Genomic DNA, 19,303 nt, shown 5'->3' on the forward strand with positions numbered 1-19,303 from the left:
TGCTGTTTTTGTGCCTCATCTGGAATTTGCAGCGATTGGCGTGGCCGTAAGAAAGGGATCTTATCACATTGTCCGCTAAAAGAAGTAGACATTTTAGTTTGGCTGGAAGATGGTCTTTCTTCTGCAGATGTTACTGTTGCTTTAACACCTACCCCACGGACACAACCTTTTTCCCCCTTCCCAACACGCCTATTCCCCTTTCCACCAGCAGCAGGCCTTTTTCCACTCATTTTGGTGGTTAACTAATTCACAACTCTGGAGTTGTTAGCACAAAAAAACAATGGATGGGAACCGAGCAGAGCTGAGTGGCCAAACTGTGGTATTAGGCCAAAACTATTGGCTGGGTTAGATGCAGAAAAAAATTATATTCAATTTGCAACCTGATGGAGGTCAGTATAGATGGACTAATAGACCAAGTCCCACACACTGCTAGAAGCCTAAATATTTTTTCAGAGCTAGATGCAGAAAAAAATTATATTGAATTTGCAACCTGATGGAGGTCAGTATAGATGGACTAAAAGAACAAGCCCCACACACTGCTAGAAGCCCAAATATTTTTTCAGAGCTAGATGCAGATAAAAATTATTTTTAATTTGCAACCTGATGGACGTCAGTATAGATGGACTAATAGAACAAGTCCCACACACTGCTAGAAGCCCAAATATTTTTTCAGAGCTAGATGCAGATAAAAATTATTTTTAATTTGCAACCTGATGGAGGTCAGTATAGATGGACTAATAGAACAAGTCCCACGCAGTTAGAAGCCCAAATACTTTTTCAGAGCTAGATGCAGAAAAAAATTATATTCAATTTGCAACCTTATGGAGGTCAGTATAGATGGACTAATAGAATGATGCTATGCCCAAAAGGTTTTACTTCACTAGGTGCAGTAAAAAAATTGGTATTCTATACACAGGTGGTGTAGCTTGCAACACAGATAGGCTACTCCACTGACTAACACACTCTGCAATAGGCCAAAAAGGATTAGGTTTGCTAGATTTAGCCAAATGCTGTGAAAAAAACTTGCACAGCACTGGCACAGACCTGCCTGGCAAAAACTGATAGGAACTGATGTAACTTAGTCCTGAAAAGGACAGCAATTACAATTAGTCTTTACTCCCAACCTATCTATTTAAGAGCTCATACCTGCCTGATAAAAGTCGTAGGAAATGCTGTAACCTAGTCCTTAAAAGGACTGCAATCACAACTCTTCCCTACTCCCAAGCTATCTGAAGATGTTTGCGAAAATTGGCTTTAAATTAACAAGGTATAGCGCACACAGCAACAGCGGTGCAGTCTAACACGCAGCTGCAGCAGTGAGAAAATGGTAGCGACGGGGAAAATGGCACGAACAGTTATCGAACATAACCTCGAACAGCCGAATTTTTTTCAAATTGTTCGTGTTCGCCGAACGGCTCGAACACCGCCCAAAACAGCTCGAATTTGAGATTGGCGAACAGTTCGAGTCGAACAACGCTCATCTCTACTTAGCACTCCCCACAGACAGTACTTTCATCCATATGGGGAGAAGAAAGGCACTTCTGGTTAAATGGTGCACAAGCTGAAACTTAGTAGTAATCCGTTAACAATATGTAGAAAATACTTGGCAATCGATAACTTCATTCAAAGAAATGGTCTTTTATTGTGGAAAAGGAGTATCCAGAACAAATAAGACGTTTTGGTCAATCAGAACTTCATCAGTCATCTGTAGATTGTGCAAACTGTCTGCTGCAGCGCTATCAGGATAAAAACATCTCACAGAAAAGGACAAGAATTCAAAAAAACATCACAGAAAAAAAACAGCCTTACCAACACCAGGTCAGATTACCAAAGCTCAAGCAGGATGCGGCAGACCCCCATGATATCCTCCATCCTGCTTGTGCTTTGGTAATCTGACCTAGTGTTGGTAAGGCTGTTTTTTTTTCTATGAGCGATATCAGGATATGTGATGCGTGACCAGTACTTTCATCCATGGCACACTTTAAGCTACCACCATTCATCCGTTACCAGGTGGCAAGATGCCTGTACTAGGAACACACTGGTACACATGCATACCCAGCTTTCCCAAGGTCCTGAATGGTTCACTACTTGCATTATGGCTACAAGATAAAACAACCAAGCTATGTTCTCTTCTCGAGATTATGGGTATGTTAGATCTACAAAGGACACACTTATTAAATATTTGATTTAATGTACTAAATGAGTACAGTTCTTAAAAAAGGTTATAAAAGATGGAATAATTAAAAGACATACACACAGGAAAAAACAGTATAAAATAGAAGGGATAAAATACAGATATGTCTTAGGAAATGGATCTGTGAGCCCTTCTGGCGGAGGAGAATACCACGGGAAATATAGACAGTTCTGCAATACTTTTTGCTTCTGTTGGGGTCTAATCCGGATATTCCTTAGATGACATGTTATAAAGCATCCACCAGACACCTCACTGCTCCCTCTGCTGAGGTGAGAGGGATACAGCTGATTAGATTGAAGTCTAATCTAGTTTTAACCCTCATTTCTGCTGTGGGCCATATTTTCCCTAAGGAACCTCCTAGGGCAGTGCTGGCAAACCTATGGCACGCGTGCCAGAGGGGACATGCAGAGCCCTCCCTAAGGGCACGTGCGCCATCGCTGCAGCACTTGCGCTCCTGTATCGGGCCTGACGGGTGAGTACTCTAAACGCGCCGAGTGCCGACGCCAACCCCTACTTCAGCTAGATGTGCATTCTCTGACACACATGTAGCTGAAGTGTATTTCAGCGCACAAAATGCCAGGCCCGTGTGCCGCAATACACGCTGCTGGCCGATCAGAGGCCAGCAGCTGAGGTCAGCGTACACGCGACTGTGCGCATAACAGTGACGTCATGCGCTCCCGTCGCTAGGACGCTGAAATCAGCTTCCGGCTACAGGAGAGGACGTGGCGTAGGAGAGGAAGGATGGTGAGTGGAGTTTTTTTCTATATGCGATGAACAGCGGTGCTGGCAGGGGGGGGGGGGCACATACATGGATTGGAGGCGGCATACATGGATTGGGAGCAGCATGCATACATACATGGATTGGGGGCAGCATACATGGATTGGGGGCAGCATACATACATGGAATGGGGGAGGCAGACATACATACCTGGATTGGGGGCAGCATACATACAAGGATTGGGGGCAGCATATATACATGGATTGGGGGAAGCATACATATAAGGATTGGGGGCAGCATACATACATGGATTGGGGGCAGCATACATACAAGGATTGGGGGCAGCATACATACAAGGATTGGGGGAGGCAGGCATATATACATGGATTGGGGGCAGCATACATACATGGATGAGGAGGCAGCATATATACAAGGATTGGGAGCAGCATACATACATGGATTGGTGGAGTGCAGCATATATACATGGATTGGGGGAGCATATATACAAGGATTTGGGGAGGGCAGCCTATATACATGGATTGGGGACAGCATACATACATGGATTGGGGCAGCATACATACATGGATTGGGGGAGGGCAGCATATATACATGGATTGGGGGAGCATATATACAAGGATTGGGGGCAGCATACATACAAGGATTGGGGGCAGCATACATACTGTTATGGATCCAGGTGGTGGAAGCTCTGTGCTGTGATACAAGGAGGGACCAGAGGGGTGTAACTAAGTGCCTACCCGGACCGACCCTGGCCACACGGCGGCTTAGTCGACTCCGTGAACCAAGGAGGGACCGGGAAGTTGAACCAGGTGCCACTCTGGGACCGACCTTGTGTGAGAGCAGATGACTCCCACGGGACTGATGGCCGAGGCCGACAGGCACAGCAGATGAGCACGGCTGGTAGACAGGCAGGTGATGCGGGTAGACAGGCACAGCCAATAGGCAGGCAGACGGGCATGGCCGATAAGCAGGCAGGCGGGCACGGCCGAGAGGCAGGCTGGCGGGAACTGGAACCTGAGGACTGAGGAGCGTGTTAGCCCACAAACAACTATCTTGCACAGGCACCTCCATTTTGGAGGAGGTGCCTTATATAAGAAAAGTCCTCCGGCCATTGGCCGGGGACTCTTTAGGACGGCACGTGCGGCCTCTTTAAGAGGGAGGGAAGAGCGCGTGCCCTAAGCACAGTGCCCGGGGAACTGCGCACGGTGCGCGCACACCGGGCAGATGCAGAAGGTGAGCCGGAGGATGCCGGACTGGGACTGCGGCGGTGAGGGGATCGGCGTCTCTGCAGGAGGCAGAGACGCCGACGCTACAGTACCCCCCTTTATGCCCTCTCTTCTTTAGGCCTGAAAATTTTTTTTCTAGAAGACGAGGGGCATGAATGCTCTCCCTAGGCTCCCAAGACCTCTGCTCAGGACCAAACCCCTTCCAATCCACAAGAAAGAAAGTCTTTCCTCTTACCCTCTTGATGGCCAAAATATTCTCTACCTCAAAGACGTCGTCAGCGGAGACTAGGGCTGGAGTGGTACCTGGATCGTCAGAGAAAGGATTAAGGACAACAGGCTTGAGGAGAGACACATGAAAGGAATTGGGAATCCGTAAAGAGGCAGGGAGTTTCAGCTTGTACGCCACTGGATTTATTTGGTTCAAAATGTCGAAAGGACTGATGAACCGCAGGCCCAACTTGTATGATGGTATCTTGAGATGGACATATTTGGAGGAAAGCCAGACCTTGTCTCCCGGATGAAACAAAGGCAGATCCAGACGGCTCTTATCAGCATGCTTCTTCATCCGCTCCGAGGACTGAAGAAGCGCAGATCTAGTGTCTTCCCAAATCACTGAAAAGTCACTGACAAGAGACTCCGCGGCAGGATTGTCCACTGAAGAGGAGAAGTGAAACGGAATTCAGGGCTGTCGACCGTAAACCACAAAGAACATAGACTTCGCAGAGGGCTCACTCACATGGTTGTTATAAGAAAACTCGGCCCAAGGCAGAAGTTCTACCCAATCGCTATGGTGAGCGTTGACAAAGTGCCGAAGAAACCTGGTAAGGATCTGATTAATACGCTCCACCTGAGCATTGGAATGAGGATGATAGACCGAAGAAAAATCCAAAGTGACATCCAGTAGCTTGCACGTGGCTCTCCAGAAGCGAGAAGTGAACTGAACTCCTCTGTCCGAGACAATGTGGAGGGGTAAGCCGTGGAGACGAAAGATGTGACGGATGAAGTACTTAGCCAGCACAGGTGTGGATGGAAGACCAGGCAAAGGAATGAAGGGAGCCATCTTGGAGAAGCGGTCAGCAACCACCCATATGACGGTAGAACCGGCAGATACCGGAAGGTCAGTGATGAAGTCCATAGCAATGTGTTGCCAAGGAGCAGAAGGCACGGGGAGAGGAAGAAGACGACCACCTGGAAGGTGCCTAGGTATCTTGTTATGGGCACAGGAGGAACAAGCCACGACAAAATATTGTGCAGAGTGGGCCACCAATAATGTTGGGCAATGAGCGGAAGCATCTTCCTCTGGCTGGCATGACCAGCCAGTTTGGACAAATGACCCCAGAGTAAGACCCTCTTCCGATCCTGAGCTGCTACAAATGTCTTACCAGGAGATGAGACAGGTCAAACGGAGCAACAGTCATTATTCTGGAGGGGTCAATGATGTGTGGAAGCTTCTCCTCTTGGTCTGTAGACAGGAAAGAGCGGGATAGAGCGTCAGCTTTAATATTCATGGCTACCGGGCGGTAATGGAGAGTGAAACTGATGCAGATTGAGTCTTTGGGCAGTCTGCAAGTAAGCGAGGTTTTTATGGTCAGTGTAGATGAACACAGAGTGTAGAGCCCCCTCAAGCAAATTGCACCACTCCTCCAGCGCTAATTTGATGGCCAGCAATTCTCGATCTCCTAAGGAGTAATTGTGCTCGGAGGGAGAAAAGAGTTTGGAGAAGAAGCCGCAGGTCACCATTCGCCCGGACGAGGATTTCTGGGTGAGCACTGCTCCGGCCCCGGAGGAAGAGGCATCAACCTCCAGAAAGAACTGTTTATAGCAATCTGGAGCAGAGGAGAAGGTTTGTTTAAGAGAGACAAAGGCACTTTCCGCCTCGGAAGTCCATTCCCTGGGATTTGCTCCTTTATGGGTGAGAGCAGAGATGGGAGCAGTCCGGGAGGAGAAATGAGGAATGAAGAGGCGATAATAGCGAATCCCAGAAACCGCTGAATAGCCTTCAACCCCTCAGGTCGGGACCGACCTTGTGTGAGAGCAGGCGACTCCCGCAGGGACTGATGGCCGAGGCTGACAGGCACAGCAGATGAGCACGGCTGGTAGACAGGCAGGTGATGCGGGTAGACAGGCACGGCCGATAGGCAGGCAAGCAGGCACGGCAGATAGACGGGCAGGCGGGTACGGCTGATAGACAGGCTGGCGGGCATGGCTGATAGACAGGCTGGCGGGCACAGCTGATAGGCTGGCGGGCACGGCAGATAGACAGGCTGGCGGGCACTGGAACCTGAGAACTGAGGAGCGTGTTAGCACACAAAAAACAATCTTGCAAAGGCACCTTCATTTTGGAGTAAGTGCCTTATATAAGGGAAGTCCTCTGGCCATTGGCCGGGGATTCTTTAGGACGGCACGCGCGGCCCCTTTAAGAGGGAGGGAGCGCACGCGTGCGCACCCTAAGCACAGTGCACGGGGAACTGCGCGTGGTGCGCGCACCCCGGGAAGACGCAGGAGGGGAGTCGGAGGACGCCGGACCGCGGCCATGAGGGGATCGGCGTCTCTGCCCGGCAGGAGGCAGAGACGCCGACGTTACACATACAAGGGTTGGTGGCAGCATACATACATGGATTGGGGGCAGCATACATACATGGATTGGGGGCATATACCAAGATGGGGGTGAGGACATCCTTTATTTCTGCAGTCTCATACTCCTGCTCCTTTCTGTGGCTGCTATATGCTACCCTTGTCTGCTCTCTGTATGAATTGTTTTTTCTAAACTAAATCCTCAGTATTTAGGTTAATTTGCCGTCTTGTCACTTGGCGGTAAATAAGTGGGTTTTGGGTTGCAGTTTGGGCACTCGGTATGTAAAAGGTTCGCCATCACTGTCCTAGGGAAACAATATTGCTGTCATCTTATCGAACATCCTTCAATCATTCTATACATACCATACATGAATATTATTTATCCATAATTCAGGGAGATATGGCAGTCCTGTGGGTTGCCAGCTGTCAAAACTTTTGCAATTTACCCACAAATGCAAATATGCTTCCTGATCATGGATATTTCCATAGACTCTGTAAAAGGAGAATTACAATACAAAAAAATCTTAAAATATTTTTATACGTGGTCTTGATTATAAAGTTTAGACAGAATGGCTACAGAAGGTGAAAGCATTGATGCCACTGTGTTTAATACTTATGTGCCAGTGGAGGCATACAGGGACACACCTACTGACCCAAATGGTTATTCAATATTGAGAGCTACCTGTTTATCACTCCATGTACACACTCCATGTCTGCTCTTCATCACATAACCTGCTTCACTTACCTAGTCACAGAGGGGGGTGTAATCCAATTCCCCCAGCCTTTGATCTGGATAACGCATAATTCCAATTATACAAAGCAGTCTCATTGTTTCCTATGTGACATATACAGCAGTTTTGGTGTATCCTATGTGATTTACACAGCAGTCTCAGTGTATCCTATGTGATGTATATATAGCAGTCTCAGTTTATCTTATGTTATGTATATTGCAGTCTAAATGTATCCTATGTGATGTATACATCAGAGTCTTAATGTATCCTGTGTGATGTACATATAGCAGTCTAAGTATATTGTATGTAATATGTACAGATGAGCCTAAGTGTATTCTATTTGATAAATATACAGCAGCTTTAGCATATCCTCTGTATTGTATATAGCAGAGTCTGAATGTATTTTATATGTTGTATACAGAAGCCTATGTGATATGTAAACAGCAGTCTCAGTGCTATGTGATGTATACACAGCAGCCTCAGTGTAACATTTTATTACTTAGATATGTACATTTTTTATGTTAGTGATCACAAACTTTGGACTTGAAAGATTTTCTGACAAGGCTGCTGTATAATTAGGATTATTATGTGATGAATTTTTTGCTTACCTGTAGTGGCGAATATCACAAAAATTATGAAAAAAATATTTTTTTTGCTTATCAAGTTTTGTTACTATTTGTGTATTTAACGTTTGGCCCAATAAAACTCTTATTCTGATGTGGCCCAGAGAGGCCAAAAGGTTGGACATCCCTACTTTACAGCTTCAGCTGATAGTTGGGCTGGCTTCAATCTAGAAAGTAAGTGACTATTACTTGTAGAGCACATTCATAATCTGCCTTTACTTGGTTTTATGAATAAACCTTATGAATAAGTACATATGGATACATAATCACTTCTGCACTGTATAGTGTTGACATACTATTAAAGGAGTCTCAAGTTCTTAAATGGTTAAAACTTCAGACTATTTGTAAAAACAAGAAGCTTTGTAATTTATCTCTTATTAAAAATCTATTTTGATCTTAAAAACAGAGGGATATTTAAATAGTTTACAGCTTGTTTCTAGGATTACTGAGTGGCCGCTGGTAGCATAGGTTGTGAAGTTGCAGTCAAAGAGTGACTGGTTACCTAGAAAAGGAGCGCTTGTTGCTTGCTTGTCAGCTTCAGTTCCATGTGCTTGTCTGATGCTGCAGAGTCAAAGCTGCTTCTCAGTATATGAGAAAGTTCAGTTCCGACGAACAGCGCAGCTATGCTGCTGGTCCAAACTGTCAATCATCAGGAGTGCACTGGCCCCAGCAATCAGTAAGCCAAGAGTGAAAGGTGTGGTGCACCCCTGAAGAAATAAGATTAAAACACTCCTTTAATATTGCATTCAAATTATTTGTCGATGATGTCAATATCTAGCAATGATATCATATCAGAGTGATCTATTTAATTTTTACACAAGGTTAATTGGTCAATTATTCTTATAATGGGTCATCAATATAATATCAATGGGGGTCCAACAGATCAATTCCTATTTAAGAGCATGAGAGCCAATCTGCAGTTTAGAACAGCAGCCAATGAATATTGGAGCTGTAGTGTTCTGCCCTGTACACTGTTTCTATTTCGCTGGCAAGTGATAATAGTTGATCATTGAGATGCAGGAAATTTTTACGCCCACTGATCTTACATTGATGACCTATCCTAAAAATAGGTTATCGATTTAAAAGTAGATGACATCCCCTTTAAATGAATATTGAGCAAAACATTTATACTGAACAATTATACAGTTGAAACCAGAAGTTTACATACACTATATAACAAGACACATATGCATTTTTCTCAATATCTGACATGAAATCAGAATAAACCATACCCGTTTTAGGTCAGTTAGGATTGCCATAATTTTTAATATTTGCCAAATGCCAGAATAATGAGAGAGGGAGAATGCTTTAAGGCATTTTTATTACTTACTGCAAAGTCAAAAGTTTACATACATTTCATTAGTATTTTGTACCATTGCCCTTAAACTGAATGACTTGAGTCAAACATTTGGGATATCCTTCCACAAGCTTGTAACAATAGTTGGTTGGAATTTAAGCCCATTCCTCCTGCCAAAACTGGTGTAACTGATCGAGGTTTGTAGGTCGCCTTGCTCACACCTGCCTTTTCAGCTTTGCCCATAAATTTTCAATAGGATTTTAATCAGGGCTCTGTAATGGCCACTCCAAAACATTGACTTTGTTATCCTTAAGCCAATTTGTTACCATTTTGGAAGTATGCTTCGGGTCATTGTCCATTTGGAAGACCCATGTTCGCCCAAGCTTTAACTTCCTGGCTGATGTCTTGAGATGTTACTTCAGTATTGCTACATAATCTTCTTTTTTCATGATGCCATCTATTTTGTGAAGTGGACCAGTTCCTCCTACAGCAAAGCAACCCCACAACATGATGCTGCCACCCCCCTGTTTCACAGTTTGGGATGGTGTTCTTAGGCTTCCAAGCTTCTCCCTTTTTCCTTCAAACATAATGATGGTCATTATGCCCAAAAAGTAAAATTTTAGTTTCATCAGACCACAAAACATGTCTCCAAAAATTAAGGTCTATGTTCCTGTGTGCATTTGCAAACATTAATCTGGCTTTTTATGTTTCTTCTGGAGTAATGGCTTTTTCCTGGCAAAGTGGCCTTTCAGTCCATGTTGATACATGTAGCGTCGGCGTCCCTGCCTCCTGCTAGGCAGGGACGCTGTTCCCCTCACCTCTCCGCACCGTGCCCGGCGTCTTCCTCCCGCTCTGCTGGCAGCGCGCGCTCCTTCCCGGCCACTGTGCTTAGGGCGCGCGCTCCCCCTCTCTTAATGGGGCCGCGCGCGCCGTCCTAAGGAGTCCCCGGCCAATGGTCGGAGGATCTCTCCATATATAAGGCACCTCCTCCAAAATGGAGGTGCCCGAGCAATGTTGTAGCATAGTTCATCACTCTGCTTCAGCCCTCAGTTACCAGTTACCAGTTACCTGCCAGTTTCCTGCCAGTTTCCTGTCTGATACCTGCCTGACTCGTGTCTATCTGCTGTTATTCCTGTGGTCCGACAGTCTGCCTACCAGCCCTGCCAGTCTGTCTACGGATCCGTCGGCCCGCTCACCTGGGAGCGCTCACCTGCTACCTGCCTGCTAGCCTACCTGGAGGCTCTACCGTGACGTGCTGTGACCACCTGCCTGTCCAGAGAATCTTACCCGCTCACCTGGGAGCTCTCACCTGCTACCTGCCTGCTAGCCTACCTGGAGGCTCTGCCGTCACATGCTGTGACCACCTGCCTGTCCAGAGAATCTTACCCGCTCACCTGGGAGCGCTCACCTGCTACCTGCCCGCTAGCCTACCTGGAGGCTCTGCCGTCACTTGCTGTGACCACCCGCTTGTCCAAAGACTCTCGCCCGCTCACCTGGGAGCGTCCACCCGCTACCTGCCTGCTTGCCTACCTGGAGGCTCAGCAGTCACTTGCTGTGACCACCCGCTTGTCCAGAGACTCTCGCCCGCTCACCTGGGAGCGTCCACCCGCTACCTGCCTGCTTGCCTACCTGGAGGCTCAGCCGTCACTTGCTGTGACCACCCGCTTGTCCAGAGACTCTCGCCCGCTCACCTGGGAGCGTCCACCCGCTACCTGCCGGCTAGCCTACCTGGAGGCTTAGCCATCACTTGCCGTGACCACCCGCCTGTCAAGAGACTGCCCCGGTCACTTGCCGTGACCTCCTGCCCCCTTACCCAGAGACTGTCCCCGTCACTGGCCGTGATCTCCTGCCCTCTTACCCAGAGACTGTCCCCGTCACTAGCAGTGACTGCCTGCCCGCCTTCCCTGGGTGTCACCCGCTTCCTTACAAGGACTGCCCCTTTGTATAGTTGCTCTGTGGTTCCACCTCCCAGACCCGTTACAATACAGTACTTGTAGTTATTGACACAATCTTACCAGCTTCCGCCATCATCTTCACAAGGTCTTTTGCTTTTGTCCTTGGGTTGAAAATGCACATGTCGGACCAAAGAACATTCATCTCTGGGACACAGAATCCATTTCCTTCCTGAGCGGTATGATGGCTGGACATTCCCATCCTGTTTGTACTTGCGTATAATTGTTTGTACAGATGAACGAGGCACCTTCAGGTATCTTGAAATTGTACCCAAGGATGAGCCAGACTTGTGCAAGTCCACAATTCTCTTCCTGATATCTTCGCTGATTTCTTTAGACTTTACCATGATGCTACACAAAGAAGCAGTGTGTTTCAGGTGTGCATTAAAATACATCCATAAGTGTGTCTCTAATTAACTCAGATGTTGCCAAAAAAACCTATCAGAAGCTTCCAAACACATGACATCATAATATGGGCAGTCCAGAATTGTTTAAAGGCATAGTAATCTTAGTGTATGTAAACTTTTGACTTTGCAGTAAGTAATAAAAATGCTAGCTATAAAACACTCTCTGTCTCATTATTCTGGCATTTGGCAAATATCAAAAATTATGGTAATCCTAATTGACCTAAAACGGGAAAGGTTTATTCTGATTTCATGTCAGATAGTGAGAAAAAACATGCATATGTGTCTTTTTATATAGTGCATGTAAACTTCTGGTTTCAAATGTACATATTCTATGCTACCCCTTTTGTTACTCCTTATAAAACATACTGCATTATGCCTAATACGGGCTCTCAGTGACTTGAAGAAAAGCATTGTTTTGGCGTTAGAGTGTACACGTTTTTCCTGGCGTGTTTCTTTAATTACTACATTATAGAATACAACAAAATTACACAAAATTCTCTTCTATATTTACAGGGTGCCATGGTGGAAAAGCGGATTCTGGCTAAAGTGCATAGTAAATTTATTGTTTCATTGGCATATGCATTCCAAACAAAGAATGACGTCTGCTTAGTAATGACTCTGATGAATGGCGGTGACTTGCGGTAAGTTGTTGTGCAATTGCTGCTGTAGAACTTTTAGTATATTTTGCTATATCAGCACTTTCTTAAAGGAATTATTGACAGATTTTTTGTTTTTTTATTGTCCTGTAGAGCACAGTAGTTGTCCTGTCCTGTCCTGTATATAAACATGGACAGCACATGGATGAAATCTGTGCACCATCTGTGTGCTGTCCATGTTTATCTTTTCAAAGTATAGGAGAAGCATAGTAATTTATTTTGTTATCCGTACTGGAAAAACACTGATGACCACACTGATGGTAAAATCGGACTCATGGATGACCACACTGATGGAAAACAATGATAACAACAGTACCGTTTCTTCTCGTATGTGTTTTATACGGACGTATGAAGGAGGCCCTTAGACAGCTATTCCTCCTGAGTCTCCTGCAGGAATAAAGACGTCAACATGCACAATCCTTCTTTCACCAGATTTCTGCTTAAAGCCACGTTCACTCGTTCAGTATTTGGTCAGTGTTTTACATCAGTATTTGTAAGCAAATACCTCCCAATAAAGTTGCAAAACCAGACTCCATGTATACAGACAACTACCTGGACCTGTCTAGTATAGAGACTCATTTGTTAAACATTCTAAGTATTTACATAAACCGAAACCAGTGTTTTACAGACCTAAGGCATTTATATACTCATCTCTTCCAATTCCTGGAGCAGTTGTTGTGATTTAAACTCAAATGTCAACCAAGAGATTTTCCTGGCTCTTCTTGAAAATCCCCCCTTCTTATGAGACCCTTCCTGTTATTTTTGGGGTGTTGGCAAGTATGTCTTAAACGGTCAGCACTGACTAATTGGTTTCAGAGAGTACATGCATATTGTCCTGGTGTACTGACAGATACTCATAAAAGGGGTTGCTTCATGAAGACAACCCCTGATCATTTTGCTCCATCAGAAAATACTTTGTTTTTGTAAACAAGCCGGTTCCTCATAAAAAATAAAACTCTTTCTCAATCTATTTTAATTTGAGATGATTGTATCTTTTAAAATTTTAATTTACCAAGTATGATGAATTTTTAAAAGGAATTTGATTTGCAGAGCACCACAATACTGCAAAGCTCCTAATTGCTCTGAAAAGACGTGTCTAAGATTCTGAGGTTACCTCACACTGTATCCAACCCTTTTCAAGCTCTTCAACACAAACACAACCTTAGTAATGTCAAAGTGATCTCACAATAGAAAGGAATAGTAACCCGGTAGCAACCAACAGCCCATTTAATAACACAATGCACTGACAGAATATTAATGTTTTTTTAAATTAACAAAATGGTTCAAAAATGATTCTTAGCCATTTGTGATCATGCGGATCATTTGGAGAAAAATGACTCAAACTGATTGTAGCGCCGGCGTCCCTGCCCTCTGCTAGGCAGGGATGCTGTTCCCCTCACCTCTCTGCTCCGTGCCTGGCGTCCTCCTCCCGCTCTGCTGGCAGCGCGCGCTCCTTCCCGGCCACAGTGCTTAGGGCGCGCACGCTCTCCCTCCCTCTTAAAGGGGCCGCGCGCGCCGTCCTAAGGAGTCCCCGGCCAATGGCCGGAGGACTTCACCATATATAAGGCACCTCCTCCAAAATGGAGGTGCCCGAGCAATGTTGTTGCACTGTTCACTACTCTGCTTCAGCCCTCAGGTCCCGTTGCCAGTTACCTGCCAGATACCTGCCAGATTCCTGCCAGCTTGCTGTCTTATTCCTGCCTGATATTCTGCTACCTGCCTGCTAGCCTGAGGTCCGACGGTCTGCCTTACAACTCCTGTCAGTCTGTCTAAGGACCAGCTTGCCCGCTCACCTGGGAGCGCACATCAGCTACCTGCCTGCTTGCCTGAGGTCCGACGGTCTGCCTTCCAACTCCTGTCAGTCTGTCTATGGACCAGCTTGCCCGCTCACCTGGGAGCGCACATCTGCTACCTGCCTGCTAGCCTACCTGGAGGCTCCGCCGTCACGTGCTGTGACCACCTGCCTGTCCAGTGACTCCTGCCCGCTCACCTGGGAGCGCTCATCTGCTGCCTGTCTGCTAGCCTACCTGGAGGCTCTGCCGTCACGTGCTGTGACCACCCGCCTGTCCAGTGACTTCTGCCCGCTCACCTGGGAGCGCTCATCTGCCGCCTGTCTGTTGGTCTTCCTGGAGGCTCCGCCGTCACATGCTGTGACCACCCGTTTATCCAGAGACTCTCGCCTGCTCACCTGGGAGCTCACGTCTACCATCAGCCGCCACAGGTCGTACCAACCCTTTACCCAGAGACTGCCCCGGTCACTTGCCGTGACCTCCTGCCCGTTCATCCAGAGACTGCCCCGGTCACTTGCCGTGACCTCCTGCCCGTTCATCCAGAGACTGCCCCGGTCACTTGCCGTGACCTCCTGCCCGTTCATCCAGAGACTGCCCCGGTCACTTGCCGTGACCTCCTGCCCGTTCATCCAGAGACTGCCCCGGTCACTTGCCGTGACCTCCTGCCCGTTCATCCAGAGACTGCCCCGGTCACTTGCCGTGACCTCCAGCCCGTTCACTCAGAGACTGTCCCGGTCACCTGCTGTGACTGCCTGCCCGTCTTCCCTGGTCGCCACCCGCTCCCTTACAAAGGACCGCCCCCTTGTATAATAGCTCAGCGGTTCCGCCTCCCAGACCCGTTACACTGATAGTGTTACTGTCAGAGGTAACAACTATGATGAGTGATGTGCCATATTTTCCATAGCACCCTCCACTTCCTACTCACTAATATACAGGGTGGGCCATTTATATGGGTGCACCTAAATTAAATGGGAATGGTTGGTGATATCAACTTCCTGTTTGTGGCACATTAGTATATGGGAGGGGGAAAACTTTTCCAGATGGGTGGTGACCATAGCGGCCATTTTGAAGTTGGCCATTTTGGATCCAACTTTATTTTTTTCAATGGAAGACAGCTGATCTGGTTGCTGGCATGTGCCTCTAACAGCGGTGGATCTGCGACCCTCCCACATCTGTTAACATGTTTAATGCCTTTGTCAATCATTGACAATGGAATTTAACTCTCGCGAACCCGAAGCGCATCATAAGACATGCCAATAGGCACCCCTGTCACGTGATCGCTGGGCGCCGATGGGTTATCATGACAACCGAGGGTCTGCAGAAGACCCCCGTGCCTGTCATTGTGCCTATCATGATTTATGCTACACATAGCAGGGCTGTAGCTCTGCTATGTGTAGCACCAGTGATCAGACGATCACAACTTCAAGTCTCCTAAGGGGACTATTGAAGCAAGCAATAAGTAAAAAAAATGTTTTAAAAAATATAAAAAAAAAATAAAAAAACAAAATTTCACATCACACACCTTTTACCCCATTCAAAATAAAATAATAAAAAAATACACATATTTGATAGCGCTGCATTCAGAAATGTACAATCTATCAAAATACAAAGTAAATTAATTTGATCAGTAAATGGCGTATCAAGAAAAAAAATCAAACCGCCAGATTACATTTTTTTGGTCGCCACAACATTACAATAAAATTCAATAACAGGTGATCAAAACATTGCATCTACTCCAAAATAGTATCAATAAAAACCTCAGCTTGGCGTGCAAAAAATAAGCCCTCAGCCAGCCCCAGATCACAAAAAATGGAGATGCTACAGGTCTCGGAAAATGGTGATATTTTTTTTTCTTACAAACTTTGTATTTTTTCTTCACCAATTAAATAAAAAAAGAGCCTATATATGTTTTGATATATGTGTACTCATACTGACCTTGAGAATCATATTGGCGGGTCAGTTTTACCATATAGTGAACATGGTAAATAAAAAACCCAAAAAACAATTGTGGAATTGCACTTTTTTTTGCAATTTCACCACACTTGGATTTTTTTTCCTGTTTTCCGGTACACTATATGGTAAAATCAATGGTGAGGTTCAAAAGTACAACTAATCCTGCAAAAAAAGCCCTCATACGGCTATATTGACAGAAAAATAAAAAAGTTATGGCTCTAGGAAGAATGGGAGAAAAAAATTGAAAACGCAAAAATGGAAAATCACAAGATTGTTAAGGGGTAAAACAAATTCAACCCTTTTTCCTAAAATTAGATAAGAAATGTAAGGTAGGTGCACATCCAAAAGCAAGTACCTGCAACATGGCACTGTACTGAAGTAGCAAGTACACATGTAAAATTTGACTAGTAAAACAGATGTGCCAATAAAAACAATTCTTAAAATACGCGCACTTTGTGAGGTAGACAATCACAGTAAAATATCTGAATTTTGGGGAATTTTCTTTTGTATGCTAAAAAAATGCTATTCCCCTTCACAAAAATGATTGTGCAATAAATACAAAAACTCAATACAATTGTTTATGTCTAGCAAGCACACCATCCAAGACTGAAACTGATTATTTTTTTCTGTAAAAAACATTGTTCTGTCTTGCTGCTCTTTGCTAGTGCATTAAGAATGAAGAAAAAATGTGTAATTGGAATTCAAATTCAGCAGGACAGATGCCAGCTTCACCATATCTCCATATCTCTAATCAATCACCCATAATTTGGCATTTCTGCTGCTGGCACCTCTCATATCTCTCTCTCCCACTATTAATTGAATTTCTGTATTATTTGCAGACTGCTACATTAATCTTCTTCACTGCTGTAGTTGTACAACACTTAACTGTTTAGAATGTTTAGTCCTATGTTTGAACGCTTTCACTTCCTATCTGTATTACTGAGCTGTGAGCTCTGATGTTCTCTCACCCTCGCATCCTAAAATAGCTGCTGCAATCCTTGCCTTGGCTTTTATAGAGGGTATGATAGTCTCTTCTGATTGTCGACACTAAACCACGTGATATGATAGCTGCAAAGTGTTTTTGAGAAAACTGTGCGTTCGTGCCTGATGTCATGTTTGCCATTTGGCCTGCAGCTGATGCAACCTTCTTCAAGTTTCCTGGGATATGTGAATTTCATAAAATTTGACACAAATTTACAATGAATTTATTCTCCCATTTGTAATTTAGATATAATTTTAAATATAGATATTTTCCCTACTTTCTGTTTATAATTATTACAAAATGTCACTCATCATATCTAGTTCACTATATTGCTATATGGTTATTATTAACTTTTTTCTTTTAATTTATAAGTCTTAACTTTTATTTAAAACCTTGTTGACTCTAGGTTCCACATTTACAATGTTGATGAGGAAAATCCAGGGATAGATGAACCTAGAGCATGCTTTTATACTGCACAGATTATATGTGGGATGGAACATTTACACCAAAACAGGATCATTTACCGTGACCTTAAACCAGAAAATGTTCTACTGGACAATGATGGTATGCTTATTTTAGATGGTGGTAACTCTGAACAAGAATTTTTATGTCAGCAGCCACAACAAATATTTAGAGACAAATAGTATATGTTGGTATTTGTTGTTGCATTTAAAATTATTCTACCCCAATTGCAAATTAGGTTTATTTCCAAAATGTACAAACTTTCTTCTGTTGGTAATGAACCAATCAAATGGCATCAATTTAAAAGCTCAATACAACTAACATATTAAGTGGTTTCTCCAAATTCAGAACAAAATACCACTTTTAATGACAACTGCAGGGTGAGAGTTATTCAAACCTTTCATGACAAGCATCTTTGCTACTCGTAGAACACCCTTTGGCATTTATAACCTGCTGCATACATGATACATAGCAAGATACCAGCTTCTGGCACTGTTCCAGAGAAATGTTAATCCATTCTTCATGGGCAATGGCCTCCAGTTCACGAATATTCTTCGGTTGTCAAGAAAGTGGCCCAAAAAGTCAACAGAAAAGATAATTCCCTTGTATAAACAAGGAAAAGAATTCGTAAAGATAGAATGGGCTGAGATGCCTTGCCTATGTATTCATATTTGCAGCTCGCCATAAAAGCTAAGAAGGATGTTCTACTAAGTAGTGAAGATGCTTGTCATGAAAGTGTTGGATAATTCTGAAACTGCAGGAGTCAGTAAGAGTAGCATTTTGTGTTGAAGGTTGGAAAAACCCAAGAGGGCGTGATACTCAAAAATATTCCAATAGGCAAGAGTTGAGGCCCCTTTGGATAAAAATACAAGATTGATTTACATACAGGAAAGAGGGAGCTATATCTCATGAATGTAGAGGCACGGGAACAAAAGAAAAATAATTGCAGATTCAAAAGAAATGCATAATTTATACCAGGTAAAAAAATTACACACTGTTCTGGCAAGTGACAGGTCTTCTTTAACCATTGGCCTCTAAATCTATACAGTGGGGAAAATAAGTATTTGATATACCGCCGATTTTGCAACCTACAAAGAATGGAGAGGGTTGTCATTTTTATCATAGGTGCACTTCAACTGTGAGAGACAGGATCTAAAAACAGAAAATCACATTGTATGATTTTTAAATAATTAAATTGCATTTTATTGCATGAAATAAGTATTTGATCACCTACCAACCAGCAGGAATACTGGCTCTCACAGACCTGTTTCTTTTTCTTTAAGAAGACCTCCTACTCTGCACTCATTATTTTTATTAAATCCAACAGTTTGAACTCGTTACCTGTATAAAAGACACCTGTCCACACACTCAACCAATCACACTCCAATGTCTCCACCATGGCCAAGGCCAAAGAGCTGTCTAAGGACACCAGGGACAAAACTGTAGACCTGCACAAGGCTAGGATGGGCTACAGGATAATAGCCAAACAGCTTGGTGACAAGGCAACAACTGTTGGCACAATTATTAGAAAATAGAAGAAACGCAAGATGACTGTCAGCTCTCGCTTCCTGGGGTAAGGATGATTCTGAGAAAAGTCAGAAATCCGCCCAGAACTACATGGGAGGACCTGGCCAATGGCTTGAAGAGCTCTGGAACCACAGTCTCACACATTACTGTTAGTAACACACTACACTGTCATGGATTAAAATCCTGCAGGGCA

General features: G+C 44.5%; 1 protein-coding gene across 1 annotated transcript in view; it reads left to right on the forward strand.

Moving 5' to 3' along the window:
- Window positions 1–19,303, forward strand: part of GRK1 (G protein-coupled receptor kinase 1) — an 88,491-nt gene that overhangs the window by 51,079 nt on the left and 18,109 nt on the right. Inside the window, exons 2-3 of the mRNA XM_073670424.1 lie at window positions 12,254–12,381; window positions 17,528–17,685. Of these exons, the coding sequence (XP_073526525.1) occupies window positions 12,254–12,381; window positions 17,528–17,685 (286 nt within the window). The remainder of the gene's footprint in view (window positions 1–12,253; window positions 12,382–17,527; window positions 17,686–19,303) is intronic.

This window comes from Phyllobates terribilis, unplaced genomic scaffold (assembly GCF_046119375.1).
Source record: "Phyllobates terribilis strain yellow unplaced genomic scaffold, ASM4611937v1 Scaffold_2__4_contigs__length_985480577, whole genome shotgun sequence".
NCBI classification, from domain to species: Eukaryota; Metazoa; Chordata; class Amphibia; order Anura; family Dendrobatidae; genus Phyllobates; species Phyllobates terribilis.